The 23,050-nt window shown below is 44.7% G+C and overlaps 1 protein-coding gene across 4 annotated transcripts in view; it reads left to right on the top strand.

The window, feature by feature from the left end:
* The window catches only part of LOC138513913 (zinc finger protein 699-like), a 172,475-nt gene that overhangs the window by 13,828 nt on the left and 135,597 nt on the right, over positions 1-23,050 (top strand). For all 4 annotated transcript variants that reach the window (XM_069629055.1, XM_069629054.1, XM_069629053.1 and 1 more), the window contains exons 2-3: positions 8,536-8,656; positions 19,965-20,075. In XM_069629055.1, coding sequence (XP_069485156.1) covers positions 8,536-8,656; positions 19,965-20,075 — 232 coding nt within the window. The remainder of the gene's footprint in view (positions 1-8,535; positions 8,657-19,964; positions 20,076-23,050) is intronic.

The raw sequence follows: 23,050 nt of genomic DNA, 5'->3' as shown, positions 1-23,050 counted from the left end.
TTCAACAACTTAATGTCATTTCAGTCTATTGGGCATGTAGGGTATGCCCCTTATTAAATGAATCGCGTAGACCTTAATTATCTCAGAGGGCTACCGGTGTATGATGTCTGATTCTGTGAAACTGACCTAATGGTTTTTTAACTTTATTGGTTGAGTGAAGGGAAGTCTTCGGCCCGGAAAATGAAATTAAATATACTCTTGCATTATGTACTGTCTAGAACTATTAACGTTGCTTTTGGTTTCTTGTTGCAGTGGCATTATATTGTTATATTGATTGATTCTCTATCCATGGAAACTACTTGACCAGAATAATCAGTTTCAATTGAGGTCTTTGTCTTCCCAAATTTTGCCTGATCCTACTTTTATTTCAATTTATTTAATTTTTTTCTCTCTATCTTTCCCTTTTTACTCTCTTTACTTCTTCATTATTTTTCTCTTTCTTTCTTCTTTCTTTTATTATTTTACATATGTGTAAAGTTTATATTCAAACTGTCTCACCTTATTAAATAAATACGTAAATGATATGTCTACATTATGGTGGTGCCAGGGATGCAAAAAAAAACACCCATCAACATTGATTTGGTGCTCGTCTCACTTCACATCTCCAAGATGTGACTAGATAAACCACAGCTGGTGATGTGTGTGTGTGTGTGTGTCCTACATGTGGTTAGGACATTACATATCTTTTAACGTTAGAACAATTGTTCTGCAAACAATGTAATAATGTTCAACAGCTCAGATCGTAAGCATTCAGTTTCTCAGGGACTGCAAAATTGTTTTTGTGTGTGGTATTGTGAGTGGGACGCTGAGGCCACCTAAGAGGAACATTCGTTTTATGCCCAGCAAACTCTCTGCTGTTATCTGAAATTCCTTAAGGTGTCTCTGGGAATGGATCTGGGAACTTCTTTTTATTATCTCTGTTTTCAGGATCAGACTGACTGGCGTTTGCAGTGCACAGGACTTCTTAGTCCTTCAAGCAAGAGGAGTTTCGGTTATGGATCATCAAGAATTGTCTTCGTGATCAAAGTACCATTTGTGTATGCTGAACATTTCCTGCGGGTGATGGTTTGGGCTAGCACCTGGTACCCGAAAACTAATTTAAACAGTCCCGGCTGTCTTTGTATGTTGGCTTGGGAGTTGTTGTTCTATCTTCTGTTTTCCATTGTATCTTCAGAAGGAAGTGCCAGTACCCATACATGGTGAGAAGGAATGGTTGATCTCATTGTTATCTCCATTAGGAGGCGTGCACCCATTTGACAAGTGATGTGTTATCCATTAGCTCAAAAGAAATTGGAAAACTTGCAATTCCAGATTTTGCTCTCTTTTTGTATCGCTCACCTTGAGCTGACAGGGTGTGATTGAGACATGTATAGTCTCTCAAGACAGGCCTTGCAAATTCTTAAAAATACCACTAGACCTGCAGGGCAGGTTCCTTAGTTTACCTACATGACCTAAGAGAAATGCACTTGCCCCAAGGTGACTGGTGACAACATATTTACCAGTGCTTTTTGTAAAATGGTGTGTGTTGCCATAAGCACACTTCATACTTGCTGCAATGCTGCCAAGCATGCACAGTGAAACCTGTATTTGCCATTTACTGCAAACAAAGTGTGATTGCAGTAAATGAAAAATAAGTTTCTTAAATCCCCATACTCACCAGTAAGGTCGAGGAGTATCATGCAAATAGTACTTGTCCTTAATAAAAACTACTCGCCAATGCTTGTGGGCTAGTAGATTTTGCGAGCCCTGCAAAATATGATTGCAATTGATTTTAAGACAGTGGCATTTTGATGTCCCAAGTGGGCTAAGAGGACCAATTTATTTGAATGTGTGCTAGGAATCATGATTCTGGTTCTGTCTCTTAAAACAGTCGTACGTGCTCATCCACGTTTGCAGCCTCTTGCATTTCCCAAGGATTGGACAGTCTTTTACGTTATGACAAACGTTCAGTTGAATTTGCTATTCAAGGTTCCAAATGGTATTCCTGTGGTTGTAGTAACCATTTTTCAAACCTCGCAGGCGGGCTAGGGTCTATGCTTTGGAAAATGGGGAATGTTTGGTTTGCTGCTAGTGATTATTATGAAATGGTAACCTTAGGTGTACATATGAAAATGGCAGATTCCCTTGGGCTTGTTGTACTGCAATTGCCACATGCCCAATTTGTGAGTATCTTTGTTCCCTGGGTATACGTGCTCTGCTGATGTAGGCGACAGTGCAGGTTCTGTCTTTATGATCTGATTGCATGAACATAGCACCTGAGCCAAATGGACTGGCACACTCACCTACAATGTCAGTGTTCTTTAAAAAAAAAAAAAAAATGTTGGTACCAAAATTTGACATCTTGGCATATGCTTTAAGTGTATCTTTTATAGAATGAAATGACTCTCGATTTTTTTTCAGTTCTGTTTTTCATAAGAGTCATTGGGCTTTAGCACTTAAATGCGGCAGTAATCTTATTACTGCCTCATTTAAGGGCTGGCCCTATCACGAGTTAGGCGCTTAATGGGCTGTTTTTCCTCAAGCCTTTTTCTGGAGGTGAAAATCCCATTTAGCGCCCTGTTTTTGGCGCAATTTCCACCGGCTATATCAGCGCGCCATATTTGCGCAAAAAATGCCCCATTGGACCCAATGGGGAATGGGGATTTACAGGTATCGCCCAACCCGTGATTCAGCGTAATAACGCCGGACCGGCTGGAGCTAACTCTATTACAGTTGGGCAGTATTACCGTTGGGATATTGCCCAACTCTTGCTGAGGCCCATTCTGTGAAAGTAGCGAGTTGGGATGTGCAGCAACCACAATCATTCACCATTTACAAAAAGCTTCTCACATTTTAGACTATGGACCTCTTCACGAGCTGGTTGGTAATCGGGTGATATTTTCGCCAAGCGGAAATAGCATTACCGCCGGGACCCGCGGCACAAAAAGCTTTGCATCACAAGTATGCTGCGCGCGCACACACGGCCCGGCGTAAACGCTATTTGTGCCCTACTGAAACAGCGCCGGAAAGCGGCTACCGCCAAAAATCCTGGCACTAATAGCACTACCGCTGCTGGCGTTATTAGCGCCAATGCAATTAGCACGCAGTAATGGCACCGCTGGGAAACGCATCACTACCGGAATGGGAAGCACTGCAGCGGCCATTTTGAATATCACAATCCATCATAAATCTGAGCCTCTGGCGGCCATCCACTCTCCCTGAGTAGCAGAAATGTCACAGCAGAGGGTTATGGGCAAGGCAGCCCAAGATTGCCCGCGGAAGCCCACATTTACAGAGGGTGAGCTGGTGGTGCTGGTGGATGAGGTTGTGGCCCACCATGACGACCTCTGTGGTGCAAGCAAGTGCAAAATCTCATCCCGGTGGCGCACCCAAATCTGGCAGGCGGTGATCTGGAAGGTTTCTGCAGTCGGACCACGTCCCCCAGGATGGGGAAGACTGCCGAAAAAGGTAGAATGACCTGCGTGTGCGGGTCTGGGGAATACTGGTCCAACACAGACAGGACACCGTGGCCGCAGGGGGAGGCCCACCACCGTAACTTGACCTCACGCCATGGGAAGAAAAGTTAGCTCGGCCCTCCCAGGACTCCCAGGAGCCCCCCTTGATCTTTACATAATTTAAGTAACTTTGGGTCTCTCCCTAGTTACTAGGGGAATCTAGACGTGGACCCCTTGCTCACTATTCTTAGAGGCACAGCTCCACCCTACTGACACGTATCTGGGGTTGCTGTTGGTACTCTTGTTCAGAGAAGTATTGGCTAGCATTTCGGTGCTGGACTGCCCCAGGGCAGGACAAAGACTGATATGTTGTGGATATTTCTCCTCTGTGAAAGATAGTGAGCTAAAGAATCTGGGTAAGGCTCTTGTAACCGGTACTAATGTCCAACAGAGGGACTCCCAGGACCCCCGCCCCTTGTATTTTCCAACACAGACAGGACACCGTGGCCACAGGGAGAGGCCCACCACTGGAACTTGACCTCACGCTGTTGGAAGAAAAGTGCAGCTCTGTCCTCGACATGGAGGGTATCGAGGGTGTTGGAGGTGCTGAGGTGGGTGCTGGCAGCCAGGATGCAGAGGTGAGTCCTCCACCCTCCCCATAAAATGTGCATGTAACCACAACAGCCTAGCACAGCATCTCCGAGTGGAATGACCCTTGAGCCGGGCACTGCAACTAGAGGCAATGCGTGGGAGCGACTACAGGCACCTACCGCTGCACCTATGTGCCAGCGCAAAAGGCCACACCTGTGAGTCCGAGCATTGTCGAGGGCAGCCAAGGGACACAACCAAGCGCCATGCACTACACAGCAATGCTGTGGGTGCACCAGTGCTCTATTGGGGCCTGACGGTAACAAGTACCAGCTCCCTCACCCCCATAACCACATTTGTCTCCAGATTTGGGCCATGGGGAACTAATGCATGCAAGTCAATCAACAGCTAGGCCCGCAGTGTACCCCTGCCATGCCACCACGGCCAAATTAAATCCACCAATGGCCCAGCCACTTCCAGCACGTGTCCCCATCATTGCCAATCCACTACCAAATGCAACCAGACCAGGCCTGTGCATCAGTCCTACAGCCCGGTGCCACACCCATTACCATGTAGTTACTGTTGTGTGTGCCAAAACATGTGGGAGAATGTGTCCTAACTCCATCCTCTATGTCCCCTACAGGCACACAAGCATCTCCGGAGGTGTCTGAGGATGCAGCGGGCCGTCTGCACATGCACCCTACCACGCCACCACCACCCCGCAAAGGGGACGACATGCAACCCCTAGGCGCAAGACGCAGCCCACCACACCCCGCCGCAGCAGGGGCACACCTACACCACCAGCCCAGCCTGCCAGGAGCACACCAATTGCCACTGACAACACCAATGTGGCAGTCCACACCGCCAGACAGGATACACCACTGCAATCTGTGTTTCTGGAGGTACAAGGGGAGAGCAGCAACAGTGACAGCCACCATGCAGCTGTGCTCCCAACCCCAGGCCGCAGGCTGTGCCATCAGTCACCCACCACACTCGAGAACCAAGCTCGTGTGGGAGAGCGCAGCCAGAGCCCACCACACCACTGGCGCATACATCCCCCGCCCCCAAACCTGACAGACACCCCCTGCTATGCCTCCCCTGATAGCAGCCCGTCCTGGCACCGCACCCCCTCTCCATCACAGCCTAAGGCCAATTTGGGCATGGTAATGCGGAGACTCAATGATGCAGAGGCAGATGGAGGACATTGCCATTGCCAATATGCAGGCCACCAGTGATGCCATACATGGGGCAAGAAGGAGGATGTCGCACGACAATGCCCGGACAAGGAGAGTTGTCACAGCCTGCACCATTTCACTCAGTGGGCTTGGGCAAAGGGTGCGTGAGTTGCGTGAGGATGTCTCAGTCCTTGCAGAACAAATCCGGGAGAGCAATGCCCTCCAATGACACCCGCTGCAGGGGGCAGCACCAATACCATCAATGTCAACCACGCCAACAGAGCATTTACACCAGAGCACCCCTAGGGGGCTGTCCCTGCCACACGGTCACCGGATGCTGAGGGTCGGGAGAAGCAAGGCGATCGTGAATGGCATGCCTCTTGTTGCCCTGTGTGGCTTTGCTATGGACACGCTGGTGGGCAGAGGATGGGGCTATAGTGTGCTGGGGTTTTGGTGGTGGGTAGGGGAAGGGGGGATAGTGTGATGGGGTGTTGGTGGTGGGTGGGGTAAGGGGTGTAGTTCAAGCAAAATGATGAATAAAATGTTGAAGGACAAACATGCATGGACATTTGTGATTGTGCTCATGTGCAGTTTATTCACAGTGCTGGTAGTGGACTGGGCGGGGGATTGATCTAGAAAGAATTGTCAATTATTGCTTGCCAGGCCTGTCTCTCTTATCTCACTTCATACCTTAGATTGGCTAGTCTGGGTTCTGCCTTAGGCAGGCCATCTTCTTCCTCAGGGTGTGGCATGTCTGCGTCTGGGTGTAGTGGCCCATTCCTCCTCAGGCAAAGATTATGGAGCATTGCACACACCAGCCCAATTCTGCCCACCTTGTCCAGGGCATACATGAAGGCTCTGCCAATACGATCAAGGCACCGGAATCGTGCCTTGAGGAGTCTGAAGGTGTGCTCAATGCAAACGCGTGTCTGACCCGTGGGCAAGGTTGTAAGCCGTCTCTTGTGGTGTACGTGGACCACGCGCAGGGGTCATCAGCCACACCAACTGCAAATATCCAGAGTCACCTGCCTGGGGGGGGTTGCACACTCATGGTTAATTGTGTCATGGTCGGGGTGATGTCGCACAGTATCGGGGCAATGGTCCTCGTGTGCATGCATGTGTTTATGCCACCCATGCAATGTGTATGTGTGATGAATGTGCACCCTTTGTGAATGGTGTCATGCATTCGTTTGCATGCACATGTACTGTGTGTTGTTGTTGATGTTGTTCGGTGGTGTGTCCCTGGTGGCTGTCTTCTGGCTGTCTTCTGCACTCGGGCATGGGGCATGCTGGGTTGGCTGGTGCCCTACCCTAATCTACTAGGGGCAGTGAGTTAACATTCCATGGTGGAATGCACGTGGGTACATGACTTTGGCACTGGCTGGACTGCCATTGGGTCATGTATTGGGGTTGTTTGCTGTGCTTAGTTACAGATGCATTGTAGTACATGTGGTCATGTGTGTCATTGCAAGTGCTGCAGTATGCGCGTGTGTCAAGGTGTGTTCACTGTGTGCATGCTCCCTTGGCTATCCCTCTGTCATGGGTGCGGGTGCTGGACGGGTGCTGCTAGTCATGCCATGATTTGTGTGATTGTTAACAACGCCTCTCCCCATTTTTGTCAGATGCTTTACTGTGCATATGCGGCTGCAATTATACTCACCCTCTATCCACGTTCTTTGTCCTCTGTGGCTCGCCATGTATCCTGGCAGGGTGCTGTTGCATAGGATCATTGAGTCATGGGTGGAACCTGGGCACAGAAGTGGGTTATGATGAGGTCATGGTCGTAATTCACCTGCACGTTCAGGGAGTGGTAGCGCTTCCTGTTTCTGTATACAGCCTCATGGGCATGGGGGCCACCAACGCCACATGAGTGCAGTCAACACCGTTTGGTAGTTGGGCAGTGGCATAAAGCCTTGCCTTCATGTCATTGAGCTGTTCCGGGGTGGTGGGAAGAGTAATATGGTTGTTGGCATGCCGCAGGAAGGCATCCAGCACCTGGGCCAGGAATGCACAGAATGTTGGCTGTGCCATACATCATCGCCAGAGTGCTGAAAGGAGCCTGTCCCGAGGAACTGCAGGGCACAGCGCTGTGCAGATGTTTATTCTGATTCCAATGTCTTCATGAATGGTGGCCAACATGTCAGTGATGGTCTCCCTTTTCAGGCAGTACAGGGTGACCATCTGGGTGTCATTGAGGGCCTAGGGTGATGGCCTGACCATGGGGATGGGTGCTCGCATTGCAGGGACAATGCTCCTCCTCCTCCACCTCGTCCTCCTGTCCCCTCCTCCCTCCGCCCCCTGTGCTTCCTGTCCCCTGGCCTGGTTGTCCAGCATCTAAAGATCCAGGCGCAGCATCAGCAGCTGCTTGTTCCAGCTTGCATCAAATAATGGCATCATGGTGTTGGGAGCAGTGTTTGGAGCTGGGGTGTGCCTTATGTAGCCCATTGGAGTGCATTCGTTGCACCTGTGGCTTCATTTCTGGCCCCTGTGTTCATTTACCTCCAGCGTTTTTGGCGCTAAGAAAGTTGTACATGGACTTGTGATAGGGCTGTAATTGCGCTTTGTGTTGTCAGCTGTAATAGCGCCCGCAGTTTTTTTTTTTTTTCGATCAGCAGTATTTGCAGCTGTGACCCGGCAGACTGGTATTGCCAGTGTTTTTAAGGGCTATCGCCCAACTCGTGATAGAGGCCTATATGTGCAGCTTTAATGTGCAAAACCTTTTTCAGGTGAGCCATGATACCATTGTAGTTGACGACTGATCAGAAAAATATCCAGGTTTCCTTTGAGGAGCTCACACTTCCCTTTGTGCAATGTTGTGGAACAGTCTTTCCTGTATTGAAATCTGCCCTGTCTCTTTGGAATGTGTTACTACACAGTGTAGCAATACATTAAGATGCCATTGCTCAAGTTTATTGCTCTCTGCAGTTCAAGGAAGGCATTTATGATTGTACCTTCAACTGCAGTAGCAGAGAAAACCCCAGTAGTCAAATTTCTTGTATCTGTAGAGGCGGACGTTTTGAAGTCGGGAACGCATAAGATTCTTTGCTTAGGTTTACTTGCTGATAGCCAAAACATAGAACCAGCTTGGCAATACTGTGGCACCAGTTAAATGCATAATTAGGCTGGCCACTGTCGGGTGGGGTGCCCTTGCATGCACTGCACTGCACTGCTATGTTATGACTGGCTGTATGTGGTCTCTCAACCCCCCCCCCCCACCCACTAAGCTGCTAACAATCTACTTTCCAGCCAATACTTTTACAACAGTTTGTTATCACTGCATATTTCATTGAATGGAGGTGACAAGTCAGTGATTAAAAAGTGTTATGTTCCATTCAAAGGTTTCCTTCCATGATGCTTCTGCTTACTTCTCTGAAGAGGAGTGGACGCTTTTACAAGAATGGCAGAAAGAACTGTACAGGAATGTGATGAAAGAAATCCATCAAGCCTTGATATCACTAGGTAATGTTTCACTTTTACTCATTTTCGAGAGAGGGAGAGAGAGAGAGAGAGAGAGAGAGCTGTGAAATGGCTGAATCATTAGTGCTCATTTGTCAATTTGACCTTTATTTGACCTTTTTTCCTACGGCATTATAATATTGTTGTATGTCGAGAAGCCTGACATAGCAGGCACACATAGGGGTAGGAGTTGTCGAAGGACTAGGAGCTGTAAAAGAAGGGTGAAGACAGCCATCTGGTACAGCTATGAATACATCTGGGTAAGAACAGGGCAGGAAACTGGAAGACAAATGGGGTCACTTAGAACGAGGGGATTCTTATTAATGCCCTTTCATTCCGCCACATTGAAAGAGAGACATCATGAAAATAATTCTAAAAAATGAATCTGTGTCATCTTTGATGTCCTGGGTGTTAGTCTTAGCAGTGCACCGTGGTGGCGCGAGTTATGGTTGCTTAGCTTACCATAATTGGCGAATTTCAGGGGTTTTTCTGTTTTACTTGGAACCATAACGTCCCTTTAACAAAGTTTTTTCACTGTATTTCATAGGTTTCCATTAGTGCAACTTAACCATAACGTCCCTTTAACAAAGTTTTTTCAGTGAATTTCATGGGTTTTTACCAGTGCATGCTATTTTCCTACAATTTAGCAAAATCATACTTACCCAATATAGCAATATTTGTGTCCCATTTACAAAGTGTCACCTTAAAACTCTGCCATTTCCCACCTTCCGGAATCATTTTTAACACTTCTATACACTTTTTGTAACTAATTCAACTAGTTTTGCATCTGTAAAAGTCTACGAACATCTGACTTCTTAGCGGACCTTCCGGACAGTGCCACATGACCATACGCTGGCACGCGGCATGATGACTTGTCCGTGAACCCGTCCACACTTCACGATAAGATCTCTGCTTTGCGGACAGTTCGGAACTGCATTTTCTACTGATCTAGGAACTTTCAACTTCAAAATTTCCCTTGCACAGCTCCAACACCTATTCCTACTCATTATCCATTAACAATCTAGTACACAGGACATACTTTTAGCAAAACTGCTATTTATATTAAAATGGCATCAGCTAATGCCATCCCTCCTCCCCAAGAGCCACCACCACTGCTGTAATCAAGGAGCATGAGAAACACTTCCCCCTACCCTAGAAATAACACATGCAACATTTTCCCTTGTCCACCTACTCCTCCATATTAGTGTTTGGTTCCTCCTCCCTCATTTCCCTCCCCACCTTTCGTTCTCAGCTCTCCTGCCAAATAAAATGCATCCAAAAACAACAAAAGACGTATTACTTTAGGAACCACCTTTCAGAGTTAAAAAATAGAACTAAAACAAAACATGTATAGACTCCATCTACTTTATATTTCTCAGTAAAGTACATAGACTCAATAAGATTTTCCAACATTTGCATTTGCATTTTGTGTTATGCTAATGGAAATATTGTGGCGTTCTTCCTCCGTTCCAGGGACTGGATTGGTGGATACCGGCCCAGCAGCCCAAGTTATCAGCCCAAGCGAAGCGAGGGTGGATAACGAGGTTTCTGCACCATTATCCCCCCATTCCAGCCCCTGAAATGGGGGATGAAGGCTATTAGCACCCCAGCTTCCCAAAGCGGGAACCCGGGGTGCTAAAAAAGACGATTTTTCTTCCTACACCGGGACCCCTGTGGCGTCCCGGTGTAGGAAGGAAAATCCTTTTCCAAGATGGCCACCATGGAAAGGGAAGGCGAGGGTTCCATACATGGCCCTCTTTGCTTTCCATTGCAGCCTGCAGAAGGCAAAAAGAGAACCCTATGACCATATTACCACAAGCACATTTTTCTTCCCTTTCAGATCTATCCTAATTTCGAATAACTTTAACACAAAGCCAGTCCCAGGTGGACATGGCCACTTGAATCCTATGTTTTATCCCTTGTGGTCATGGCCAGTAGCTAGATTGTCTGGATCATGACCTTATTCCATGACCCAGACAATATGGCCACTGCCCATGGCCACAGGCTACCCCTTAGTCACTAAAGGTATACTGTTATTTTTGGAAGCTACATTATGACACTTGTCAAATAGTAAAACACTGGCACATTTGCAAAACCATGCTTGTAGGTCCTTGCCAATGCTCCTTACGCAAGTTTCAAAAGTGTCACATGTCTGCACATACAAATCATCATTTAACCTAGCCCCCACTTGACAAAATCCATTCAGAATTTACAAAAACATCTATATCTAGATCTATAATTGTTTTGCAAACCTTTGTGTAGAATTGTCAAATTACACCACATTTATAAGCCTTTACAATAGTTTGGGACCCCCCCTCTAATTTTGCTCCCTCTTGACAGAAATCCCACCAAACTACGCAAAAACATGTATATCTAGATCTATTATCAGTTTGCTAAATGAAGTGTAGATTCGTCAAATAGCACATCATTTATAAGCCTTTACATTATTTTGGGACCCCTCCCTCTAATTTTGCCCCCTCATGACAGAATCCCACCAAACTTGGCATACTCTCTCAGAATCAGGTCAGGAATATACATGCAAAATCTCATGCAGTTCCATTAAGTGGCGTCAAAGATCTAAGCCATCCAAGAACTGCATTTCACCAACCCTTTAATGCTGAGGTGTCCGCGAAATTTCACAGAAGTGTTCGCGAACATCCGAACTGTTCGTGGACTTTCGCGGCAAAAAACACCAGTTTTTTTGCTTCTTGCAGCCATATCCCATCCCATCCTCATCACCCCTCACCTCCCCAGAGATTATTTCATAAGTTTGACAACTGCAATGGTGTGTTTTTTAATATGTTTTTACCAGGCTGTCCGCGGACAGCTGCGAAGTCTGCGAATCCAAGATGGCGGGCGTTTGCAAAAATCTGACACACTTCATGTTCTTCACCATCCAATCAGCGAACACGCCGCATGTCCTGGGACATGACGCAATCCGATTAGCCAATGAGTACACTGTCTGCGGACCGAACAGGGAAGTGTGTCTGCGGACCGGACATAGATATCACAAATGTTTTGTGACCTACTTTTTGGTCATTTTAAAATAAACTACTGGACGGATTTTCACCAAATCTACAAAAGCACGCTTTTGGGACCAAGCCGCTGCTCCTGGTCCAAATTTGGTGAATATCCGTCCAGCAGTTTGGGCTGTAGGCGTGAGCAAAGTTTTTTCCCCATTCAGTCTATGGGGAAAAAAAGACATTTTGGGACCCCCCCTATAACTTTGTCCCCACTGGACCAAACCTCACCAAACTTTGCAAAAAAGATTCAGAGTGGGGTATATACGTTTTATGCAAAGTCTGGTGAGGATTCGTCCATGGAGAGCGAAGATATAAGCCGCCCAAAAAGTGCTCTTCCTATGGAAACAGCAACTTAACCATAACTACACAGCCACTAGTGTGGCTGTATAATAGAATATATATATATATATATCTATCTATCCCGGCTAGTTTCTGGGCTTCTGTTTGCACTATGGTCACTAGGTCTACAGGGTTCGAAATTGAAGGGAGCTATTTGGCTCCTACCTGTGGCATAGAAGATATAAGCCAACGAGTGTTACTGCAACACTGGTGGGAACTGGAGAGAATATATAACACAACCGAGTGTTCCCAGCAGGGATTCATTTAATTTGTTAGCATACTGAAATACATTGTGGATACAAATCCAATCTTTAATCCTAAAACACTTTATATGGTGAAAATATGCTACCAATAATAACACTAAATGATTGTTCAATAGATAAACGAGGACAACAAAAATAGTGTAAAAAATGTATATATGAAATGTATTGATTCTGGTGCCAACTTAATCTGGCAACTCACATCCAAGGTATATTCAAAAGTCTGCAGTTTGAGTGAAAAGAATACACGTACGAATATGTTGCAAACATATTGTTTAGCAAGAGAGTACAAATAAATGCACAAAAAAATACACATATGAATATATTCAACGTGATACATAATGATGCATTAATTGTATTCATCAATATCCAGGGTCAATGCCGAAAAAAGAAATTTACAGGCCTTTCGGCTGTATAAAACTATGTGGACAGCCTTCCTCGGGAGCAAAACAATTGTGAACCCTGTGGATATAGAAACACGAAGTGTATAAAACCTGAAGACTGAATCAAAAATATATAATGCCATATAAAGTGCAAACCAAAAAATTGTGACACCCATTCACCAATGGAGGGGGATCCCCACACCAACTGCACCGCTCTACCACAACTCATGCACGCCCAGACAGTGTAGAATACAGAAAATGTTAGCCCACCTTGGGCCCTACTCCGACTGCTAACTAAGGGGGCTACACAGAAATTAATTAATTAGTGCCGGGCTAGTGATGCCCAACCCAGCTGAAAAATACTAGAGCCGATGTTTGAGGCACCCAAGCTGTAATAATAAAGGGAAATGGTAATGAGTCAAGGAGACAAGGAGACGCTGTCCTCCATATGTAGCAACGTAGCCCTGAGGCAAAAGGTAAGTGAAAAGGATGGTTTACCGGAGGCTCCCTTCCTGTTCCGAGCGTGTCTCACAGATAAAAATACAGAGGTGGGGCCTTCGGATAACACACCACACATGGGTCCTTCAATGTTCGCAATGGAGGTGAACTACAAGAGAAAATGTAAATGTCGCTCGATCTGGGATACAAAGAGCAAATAAGCTGTTTACATGAGTTAATAAATCAGGACATGCATAAATGCTAAAGGAGCCCGTCCACTTATCAGACGACAACGGGCACTGGTAAAAAGCTGCAGACCGCCTAGCAAAGTAAGGATGTGCAAAGAACTAGCATACTGGAATGCTACTTCCCTGGATGAATCAGAAATGGGTCAACCACCCTGCATAGCTAAAAGGGGAAGTTAGACCACTACTCACCCAAATCAGCAGCCTCGCGCTTGACGCATAAACGAACTGTCCGTGACCTGTGTGATGGTAGACCGCTCTGTGCCAACACAGGTCTACAGACGCCAGCCTTAGAAAGGGAGGCTCGCACTTTGGAAAAGAAGGACGGACTACAGGTGCACAGAGCTGTATCCGTTAAGATAGAATGAGCCATGGGAGCACCATGTTAGAAAGAAAATTGAGAGTATGGCCGGTCCGTTTGCTGGAACATAACAAACCAAGCTGCTAGCAATGCAACAGACGGTGTCTGAAAACCAATCAGACTCAACAACAAAAGGCAAGATACTGCTGTACACCAAAAAGAGTTCCGCTCTGTGCACAACACCACAGTGCCTGGAACAATCGTAAAATGAACTGTGGGGCAGCCTGAATACTCTTACATATTCAGCATATTATCATTGAGTCCATGTTCTATAGTATTAAGCCTGAACATCCATCTGGCCTCTTTGATGGATATCAATGTATGAGCCTTAGAGGCATTTTTAACCGTGTCCAGGACCCACCTTAATATGTTGTCTGCCGAATAAGGGCTGTGCCATTATGGCACCTAATTTGGGACCAATGTTCAGTAATTCCAGTGTGCACTGGTCTTGTGGTCTGTCCCACGTAACGCAAGGCACAAGGGCATTGTATGCAATACACCGCCCAGATTTTTTGCAGTTTGTGTGTTGTCTGTGTTCCCACGTTCTACCTGCAATGTCAAGCGAATTGATTTTATTACAGAATTTACAGACTGAACATATACCACAAGGGAAATGTCCCGTAAGTGGTTACAAGTCCCAACTGGTGGTCGTGGACCTATTGCCTTTGGGTTTCGAATGCACCAAATAGTCCCTCAAATTTTTCTGTCGCTTGAGGGCTAATAGTGATGAAGGTTCATTGGGCAGATTGAGTTGCACCAATGGCCAGAGCACAAATAAATAGTTTGATCTGATGGAGTTTAATTGTCAAATCTAGAAAATGTATTTCTTGATTACTCGTAGGCATAGTAAAGTCTATATTGCTATGGCATTGGTTAATCTACTGCAGAAACTCAATGAATATACATGCTGGTGTTAAAATATATGTTGCTTCGAGGTGAATCAGAGAAGCATGACTGACAGTTTGTTTGCTCCCAGCCCCCTACTGTGCCCCATTGTCTACTTCACTTGACTTGCTGAATTTCTTTGGGTAGGAGACAGTGTTTTGTGATCTTAATACACCATAATGGGGACATCTCAAAATTATGTAGGCCAGGTCCTTATTTTTCTGCACTACACATTGATAGAAAGGGATCAGCTTTGTCCCTCACTGTGTGTCCTTTTCTACCATGGAGAATTTGTTGGCCCTAGCCAAGGCAAAGCCTCTTGTTTCTATGGCTTCAATGAGATTCTTCAAGAAAGGTTTAAACCCAAGTATGGGTTACATAGATATATATTATACATATTGTATCTATATTGGTCTTTTCCTCCCATTCCTATATCCTGTTAGACAACTCATTCAATATGGCTCTAAAATTGAATTTAGCAAGGCCTGTTTCTTGGGACCAAATGTCATCTGCTAGCTTGCAGTCTTTTTTGAAAATATAAGATTTTATGTTTGATGTGACCAAGGATGATGTCTGCTCTCATGGGTGTTTGGCTATTCGTTTTTCCCCCCGATAGTCTGTAAGTTCAGTTTTATTTTCCAACTTTTTGACAGATTAATTCCCACTTCCTTAGGTGTGCATTTAGCCACCCATACCACAGTACCATTCATCATTATTCCATTATTCCTTGCGTCTGCAATGTTTGAGATATGTGCTATTGTGTTACTTTGTGATGATTATTTTTGATCAGTGTGTGGGCTTCTAGATGGACCTCCTTCACAGAGGAGGTTTGTTATCAGGGTTGGAAGTCCTCAACTGAGTTGCATGTACAATGAAATTGACTTTTTATTTCAGGTAACCCAATATATAAAAGGAGAGAACTTGTTGACCAAGTACTGGAAATGGTCATGCCACACCCCATGAAATGTACTCAGTAAGGTACCACAAATTGATGTGGAATATGAGTTACACAGTGCTCCCCATGTGATAGTTGTTTGCAGGCCCATCACATTGGGCAGGCAATGGTACAGCACATCATTCCTCTTTTGGATGCAGTTGCCTGACCAAATACTGCTTGCTAAGAGGTGCAGACATCACAGGGAGTCAATGTTGGGAATCCAGGTGAGCTACAGAGATCTGAACTTAAGAACGCAACTGCAATTGATTTAAATGTGGCCACCAATGTTTTTAGGTGCTTGGACAAACTCAGCATGTGATGGAACCACTGAGAACCAGGGTGCAAGGGTGCACTTTAACACCCTGAAATAAATGAGAATCCAAGCAGAATGTATGAAAGCACCATAACAATCTGTAACACGACACAAAACTATAAAGAGACAAATCCTTAACAAATGGGACTGTACCAATTTGGAAACGGGAACACTTAAAGATGACCTCTTCATATTGAACTGGATATGCAGGAGTGAGCGCATGAAGGCAGGTGGAGAGATGTACCCTTTTATGAAGTGACAGTGCATCGCTTTGAGAATCCAGGTGAAGCTGAGAGGCAAGGAAGGCCTCTATAAACTGCTTGGTATTCCGAAGGAAAAGCAGGTGAGCATACATCCAGAAAGAAGCTTCTATTAAATGCTTATGGATCCTGAAAAAATGAAGAGGCATGAGAAACTTCTGGTCAGCCGCTTATGTATCATGACAAAGACAACAGGCAGGAGAAGTCTCTGAGAAGGTGTATCCAAACAGAAACAAGAGGCAGGAGACACCTCCTGTGAAACATGTGTTTATCCTCATCAGGCAACAAGGTGATGAAGCCTCTGTGAAGCTTGATCATTAGGTGGGATAAGCCTCTTTTAAACTTTTGTATATTCGGAAAACGTTAGCAGGACGAGTCTCTTGAGAGACTGGTAACCCTGAGAAAGAGTACAGAGGTTGCTGACAAGTGTGATGAATCCAGTGGAATCATCACTGATTCCCTGGCAGTGCCCTCCTCCCATGTGGGCAGGGGACAGAAGCTGCTACCTGATCCTGACCATGGGGGTGGATCTATGAGGGAGGATCACATAGGAGGGAAAAAACACTGGGGAAGAAAGGGTGATTCCAAGACCTGGTATTCCCTCCGTTCCCCTGAAGAGAACTCAAAGATACCCAAACTGATAATGCCTTACTGTCACTCTAGGCAGAACGCCATGTATACCTAGAGTATTCACACCACACTGAAAACATCTTCTGTTTCTAACATTTCTGTATGTGAAGTCATTGAACATCATCATTTTGGAAATCCAATTTCATTTATGGACTTCAGCTCCCATAAAGCCTCAAATACTGATAAGAAGAGGAGGGAAGAGTTCATGCAGATTAAACCAAGTCCGAAAACCAATGTGCAGACTAGTTGTTACATTCAAAATAACTTACTCAGGAACTTTAAAAATGGCAAGCACAGCATTCAGAAAAGCAGTACGGGGAGAACCGCAGAAGGGACGACGAGCACATTTATGCAGTGGCTCACAAACGCAAGTTAGAGACAATGGCATCATGGGAAAGAGGAATTGGGCAGCGAGCATACCCGACGGACTGTGGGAGCACCGAGAAGCACAGAGGAGCTCCTGGAGGTATGGTTGAGTCAGAAAGCAGCGTCGTCCAATTTAGGCCACAGAAGGGAGCCGGCAAGTATACGCGGAGCTGCAAGGAATGCTGAAGAGACACCCGCACTAGCTGGGAAGTCAATACTAGGAGGAAGCTTCACAGCAGAGGCACAACATAAGTTGGGGATGCAACAAATCATCCGTGAGTTGGCCCAGAGCCATTGGGGACCCTGTGGCATACCGAAAAACGAGCAAGCAAGTGAATGAAGTATGTGAAATTGATATTTTGGACAATTCTCAAAGACTATTTAAAGTTATACCGACAAGAAAAAGTGCAACAATGAGATCTGAATAATTACATATGTATGAAATGTCAATGTGGGGGAGAGCTGAAACAAGCATCACCCTAAGCAAATACATTGGGCAGAACAAAGTAAATGCTGATGTGATATATTGAAAGTAACAGTAAAACCAATAGAGAAGTCCTGGTAAAGAGAAGGCACCACACAGCTGACATTTGTGGTAAGATACCTGGCAGGGGAATATACCAGGAGATCTGTAATACCACCAGAGAAAAAAGTATTCCTGGAAGGGAAGTATACCAGGCAATCCATTGAAGTTGTGAAAAGACTTTATCAGCGATATAAAATACCTGTCAAGGAAGTCTAGCAGGAAACCTGGAAAATACACTGACTAAATCTTTAAGTTTACAGAATGAGAACTCTGTGAATGTCAAATAAAAACATTGTTGTTAAAGAGAAACACTTTTGTCATGAAAGCATTGATGAATTAGAACTTTCTGAATCCAGTGTAAAACCCTCAAGGAATTGTTGTATAAAGAGATACTTTTGGGTTACCAAGGAACAGTTGGTTTAAAATAGATACTTTTGCCATCCTGCCTAAAAATCCAGCGGAAGGGAACTATTCTCTGTGAAGGTCAGTTTAGAAGGTTTTGGACACAAGAACAGTTTCTAACTACTTGACACAGACTGATTCTTAATGCAGTTTCTTAGGTAGGGAACCTCCTTTCTAAGTGTAGGGCTTGAGGCATGTTTTTCCAACCCATTTGCTTTAAATAGACATGTCTGACAATGCGAATACTACAACTTTGTGTCTGCCTCTCATTTCCGACCCCTCACACAAGCCTCTGAGAGACTGATAATCCTACTAAGCAGTAGAGGTTGCTGAGAAGCCTCTCGGACACTGGTAATGTTGAGAAGAAATACGTTATTACGTGTTTGGACTATCATTCTTGACAGGGGATATAGAAGTTGATGCCAATTGTCTGAGGAACTAAACCATCAAAAATAAAATGAGTATCTTTTTTTAAAAGCCTGGAGTGCTTGTTTTTTTTTTTTTTACATCAATTCGTCAGTCAATAATTGACTTTCTAACACAATTGTGATGCTACGGAGGAGGTCTTTCATTATGACTATCACTCTTTGCCCACCTTATGCCTTTCACAGTCTATATCTGTTGTTCCCCTGCTTTGTTTGCTTAGCTCCTTTGTGGTCCTGATAGGTTTTCCTAATTCAGCACCCACTTGTTCAGTGCAGTCCTGTGGTATCATCACTGAAGTGACCAAACCTTCCTTCTAGCACATACCCATAGTTTCAACAGCCCTGGGAGTACTATCCATCTAAGGAACATTCTCCACTGAGATTGGGTGCTTGAGAATTCTAGGTACTGGCTACCACATTTCTTCAAAACCCCTGGGTCCCTAATGTATCCTTTTAATGTTTTTTAACAAGGTTCAGTTTGGTATGCACAAAGGAAAAATTGAGGAGTCGTACCTCTGCAGATCTTCAGGAAGTCATTTATCATTCTTGGGTGTTAAGGGACAATTCCAGATGGTCGATTCCTATACACAAAGTGCTCTTCCTGCATATAGCTTGCAGAGAAATAACATTTTTTTAACTTTCAAGGTTCTATTCAATTATCAGACTTCCTTAGGGAAGTTCCTGTGACTACTGTCACCACCATGTTTTTTGGGGAATCCTTTGATTCAAGACTTTTATATGGGGCTTCTCTGAGAGATTGTTGCTGCATTTGTGTTGTTTTTACTTTAATGGCTATAATGGGCAGTCATCCCTATACTATTAAGTGCTTTTTTCACATATGTTTGTTTTCGGTACATTAACGATCACTCTTCCCGTCCCCACCTGGCTCAAACATAGCCTAGGGTTTCTTTTTAATTTTACAGGTAACACCTTTACATGTTTGCTTTAACACGAGCGTAGATTGAAGATTTCTTTTTGCAATAAATGTATTGGATTTTTACTGATTCCTTCACCCATTTCTTAAGAGAAGGTTCATTCTCACTACTGCTACCGCAATCTGACCAGTTTAGTGTCTTTAAAAAAAGTATCAAAGAATATATTTTACATTGACACTAAAGTCACTCCACTTACTGGGTAACTGGCGTGCAGTGTGCATCCCTGGGGCCTAATTGTACATATGCATGTTTTGATAACTGTACACAACTGCACTAACAAAGGAATTCCTTCATTTGCATGAGGCATGTCCTCCTGCCAACAAAGAACACCACTCATTTAATGCACACTTGCAAACTTAGCATGTACATATTCAGTATTGTAGAAGGCACCTCTGGAGTTGTGTTCCGTTCCCCACTGGAGACAGATTTGTTAATATGAACCATGGTCTTTCTGGTATTTAACCAGATGGGCCGTTGGTGGAATTCAGTTCTGTCATTTAACTATGCCGAAACACCAAAGAACTCTAACCATTAGGCAAGGACCTGTAGAAGAATGATTAATTTGTGTTTCTTTTACCGACAGGTCCTCTTATTACAACCACTGTCTTTTCACTAAGAGCCAAAGAAATGAAGGATATGTACCACATTGCGAACCAGGAGCCCGAAAGAAAACGTGGTATCAACTGTCAACCAAGTAAGTGATAAACACAATAGCTCAGAAATGACAGGAATGGCTGGTTTTTGCTGATATACTCACATGCATATGCAAAGACAAAAGAAGACACACTTGTGATTGAGTGTTCACCTAAGGGAAATGGAACCGCTTAAATGTAGAGGTTTTAAAGTTTGCTTTCAGTGACCAGCCTCTTTATCTTGGAACACAGGAAATCGGCTTCTTCCCAACTCCATCCATAGACTTAGAGGCCCCTATCCACTGGAATCCCACACAATCATTACGTGATGGAATTAGGTATCCTCAGACAGTCACATCTAACATGAAACTGGAGGGTGCACCTACAAAGAGGTACTATAAAGATAATCAGTCCCCAAACGTGCCTTGGACATTAGATAATTGCTTATTGACCGTCAAATTGACCGTCTAGGCCTGACAGAACCTGCAACACAGAGACTATTGTCCGCATATAGGAAGATTTGCTCAGCTGACTTTTAAATCCGAACAGCAGACAGACCATCCAGATAGGGAGGCAGGGTTGATCGTTTTTAAAACCTGGTTCAGTTCTAGTATAGATACATTGGATGAATCGCTATGGAACGATATAGTGTTTGCCCTTCAGTTGTCCAACACAATCACTGTGATGACCCTTCCGTTTTACCCTCTTCCCAATTTAATTTCTAGAAATTATTATATATAGTATATATTTAACATTATTCAGGCTGTGACGAATCTCAGGAATTCGTCCCTTCTACCCAAGGGGGAGGCCCTCTTCCCTTTGTGAGGGGAGGGAGGTGGGCCCGCTCCGCAACACCCTTCCTACCGGTCGAGATGAGTGGGACCTCAGCAGAAGGTCAAAATATCCTGGCTCTTTCACGCTGTAGATTGAAGAAGGTTGAGAATGGTGCCTTCTTCCTTGTTGCCCCTAAATTGTGGAACTCGCTACCGCTGAATCGAAGTGTACAGGCCTCCCTGATGGACTTCGAAAAGGACCTGAAAACTTGGTTGTTCTACTGATCTCCTTGTTTGGATACAGCTTATTCTGCTTCGTTTTACCCGTTGGGAAACTGTCCTACCTGTTTTATGTTCTGTTCTTTTTGTCCGCGCCCTTATGGCCCAGGGTCCATGGCTGTGCAGTACAAATTAAAGTAAATTAAAAGGAGAGACTCTCTCTTTGGGGGCAAGGACTCCTGTTCCTGTGAGGAACACCCTAGAGAAAATTCCAACAATACCTCTGTAAATCTATCTCCTAAATATTAATATCAAGAAAATACCAGCATATGTTATTGTCAACCAAAAACTGTGAATATTCCTTTAAATGAAAACTCCCCATTAACAGATATGAGGAGGATGACATGCAGAGGAGAAGAAAAGCCGCTGGAGACAGAGAAAAAGGAACACAGCGCTGCACTGGGGAAGTTCCACGGCTACGTAATATATGAACGAATAGGAGACTATAAATGAGGAGAGAAGCCCGCAAGTTACAAATTGTCTTGCATGCTGACACGGAGGAGAGACTGGATGCGCGCTGTTCTGCTGGTGCGAGAAAGTGAGAAGCTGACATAGACACGCTGCATCTGGGAACGCTGAGAAGGAGAGAAAAGAAGCTCGACGTATGCCATCCCAACTCCTGTAGAGAGAGGAGTGGCGTGACCACTATATGCTTCTGGTGGACCCAGAGTCCCGAAACCAAAGCCAATACCACTCCACAACTGGCAATGTGTAACGAGTCAGCATCCGAAGTACTGACAAGCCATTGTATACGTCGGCACGAATGGAGACATATTGAACAGGGAGATGTTGAAAGACGACATTATTGAACCGTCTGAGAGTCCCTCATCCTCTCCCATTGTATTGGTTGCAAAGCCAGAACAATCGCAGAGGTTTTGTATTTATTGATTTTAGAAAACTCAATTCTATACCTCTATTCGATAACTATCCAATGCCACGAATATACCATCTAATTGAGAATGTGGGCGCAGATAAATCCATGATAAATTTAACCAAACACTATTGGCAGGTTCCCCTTAGTCTATCAGACCGAGAGAAAACAGCCTTTGCAACACCCCAAGGCCTGTTTCAGTTTAAGGTCCTTCCTTTTGGTCTTCATGGTGCACCTGCCACATTCCAACACCTTATGGAACATTCTGTGGGCCTACTTGGACGATATTGTAATGCGCAGCGATAGTTGACCTGACCATTTATACCATCTATATATGATTACCTGAGCTTTGAGGAGATATGGTCTAACTGCCAACCCTTGGAAATTTCACCAACACAAGCTATGGATAAATATCTCTGCTTCTTTGTGGGGACCGGTCTGATCCAGCCACAAAGTGAAAAAGTCAAAGCAGTCCATCGAAATCCCACACCGAAGACCAAGAGGGATCTTTACGCTTTCCTAGGGCTAACTGGCTCCTATTGTCGGTTTATACCTATCCGAGCATGGCTGCTAACCTTATAGGTAAGCCAAAAAACACACACCCTCAGAAGCTCCTGTGGATGAAGGAAAACCAAACTTTTTCGATGGACTGAAGAGTATCTTATGTAACAAACCAGTCTTGAAGATGCCAGATTTCAATAAAGATTTCATTTTACAACCAACACTTCCAAAACAAGATTAGGTGCCATACTCTCCCAAGAACACAATGGCCTCGAACATCCAGAGTTATATACTAGCAGGAAACCTTTTCCTATGGAGCACAGTTATGCCACTGTTGAATTGGAAGCTTTGGCGATCAAATGGGTCATCACCCATTTAAGATACTATTTGACCGAAAGAAAATTCAGACTAGTTATGGATCACTCTCCCTTAACATGGATTAGCATAAGGAAAAACACCAATGCTAGAATCGTGAGATGGTTTTGGGATTTGCAAACATTTTGATTCACAGCAGAACATTGAAAGGGGCAAGAAGAAGGATTCTGATCATTTAAGAAGGGAAAGCCACCAAATTAAGGGGGAAAGTATATGATGAATCACAGGAATTCGTCTC

The sequence above is a fragment of the Ambystoma mexicanum genome, chromosome 12 (genome assembly GCF_040938575.1).
Source record: "Ambystoma mexicanum isolate Mex_15411 chromosome 12, UKY_AmexF1_1, whole genome shotgun sequence".
Lineage (NCBI taxonomy): Eukaryota > Metazoa > Chordata > Amphibia > Caudata > Ambystomatidae > Ambystoma > Ambystoma mexicanum.
The sequence above is the reverse complement of the archived record's forward strand: the minus strand, read 5'-3'. Positions and strand labels throughout refer to the sequence as shown.